General features: G+C 38.2%; 1 protein-coding gene across 1 annotated transcript in view; it reads left to right on the forward strand.

Moving 5' to 3' along the window:
• The window catches only part of LOC107575230 (ADP-ribosylation factor-like protein 8A), a 3,686-nt gene that overhangs the window by 732 nt on the left and 1,351 nt on the right, over window positions 1–1,603 (forward strand). The window contains exon 2 of the mRNA XM_016261637.1: window positions 1,181–1,261. Coding sequence (XP_016117123.1) covers window positions 1,181–1,261 — 81 coding nt within the window. The remainder of the gene's footprint in view (window positions 1–1,180; window positions 1,262–1,603) is intronic.

Consider the following 1,603-nt stretch of genomic DNA (forward strand, 5'->3'; position numbering starts at 1 on the left):
GTGTGTCAGATATGACGGAATCAGTGTGAGATCAGATACAGTATAGAAGATAGAATGTGTCACATTCAGCATCTTTAGGTCAGTTTTATAGGATAATCAGATCATTGTATCACAAACAGACACCATGTGTCTGATTCGGCATCGTTAAATACTATGTATCAGATGCACTGTGTGCATCATTAGATCAGATGCAATATAGAAGATTCAACATTATCAGATGTAATGTGTCACGTACATCATTATCAAATCAGATGCAGTGTTTTACATTTACAGATACGGCATCAGACTCGATATAGAAGTCTGATTCAGCATCATCAGATACAGTGTGTGCATCATTAGAAGATACATCACATCAGACACAAAGCGTCAACTTCAGCATCATTAGGTCAGGTAAAACACGTATGATACAACATCATTAGTCAGTGATCAGAGTGCCACATACAGAATATCAGATGCATTGTATCACATAATGCAATAAATCAGACCTAATATAGAGGATTTAACATTACAATGTGTCCAATTCAGTATCATTACATTAGATGTAATATATATCAACTTAACTTAAGCATCTATATTAGATATAAGGTGTCACGTATAGCATCATCAGCTCAAATCAGACACAATGTATCAGATGCAGCATAATCAGATCAGATACGGCACTGTCAGACACAAACTGTAACATAAAGCATTATTACATTTATTTATTTAGCCGACACAATGTGTTACACAGCATCATCAAATCAGACACAATGTATCAGATTTAGCATCATTAGATCAGATACGGCATTATCAGACACAAAGTATCACAGACAGCATTATTTGATGCCACTTTGTATCGTCAGATCTGACGCAGTGTATCAGATAGAACATCATCATCAGACTGCTGTGGAGGTCCTGTCCAGCATCTGATCGACTTGACAGCTGTCAATCAAAAACAAGTTGATCAGCTGACCCCGTTTCTCAGCCAATCAGCATCTGGCATTCTGTCCAATCATGTGGTCTGCCGGAACGGTGTTTATGTGTTCAACAGCCACGACACACACACACACACACACACACACTCGCTCAGGAAGGTCATCGGTGCATAAATCCAGGCGTCTCGTGGAGCTGCATTCAAGCAGATTTCAGTGGATTCAGATGCTTGATTTGTGAAACTCTCTGTGTGTCTGTGTGTCTGCAGTCGGGTCAGTTCAGCGAGGACATGATCCCTACGGTCGGCTTCAACATGCGCAAGATCACCAAGGGAAACGTCACCATCAAGGTCAGGAGATCACGCTCTGTTGAGATGAAGCAAATAGCGCCGCAGAACGAAAAATAAAAACCATCGTAAATATTCATGCTTTATATACATTTACCTGAACAATTGCATTTAACAATTATTTCCCAATAAAAAAAGTTTTTTAAAATGAGAAAAAAGTAAACAATTGCATAAATTGTGTCAGTTCCTGATGGCACAAAAACATGCGCATATCTACACATACTTCAGTGTTGACCAAAGTTAATGTAAGAAAAGTAATCGAAATGAAATGTTCCTTTAATTTATCAATAACTATAAACATTGGACCTGAATCAGCCAGCTCCTAAAAAACGTGCATTTATATTT

This window comes from Sinocyclocheilus grahami, unplaced genomic scaffold (assembly GCF_001515645.1).
Source record: "Sinocyclocheilus grahami isolate Dianchi unplaced genomic scaffold, SAMN03320097.WGS_v1.1 scaffold2518.1, whole genome shotgun sequence".
Taxonomy (NCBI): domain Eukaryota; kingdom Metazoa; phylum Chordata; class Actinopteri; order Cypriniformes; family Cyprinidae; genus Sinocyclocheilus; species Sinocyclocheilus grahami.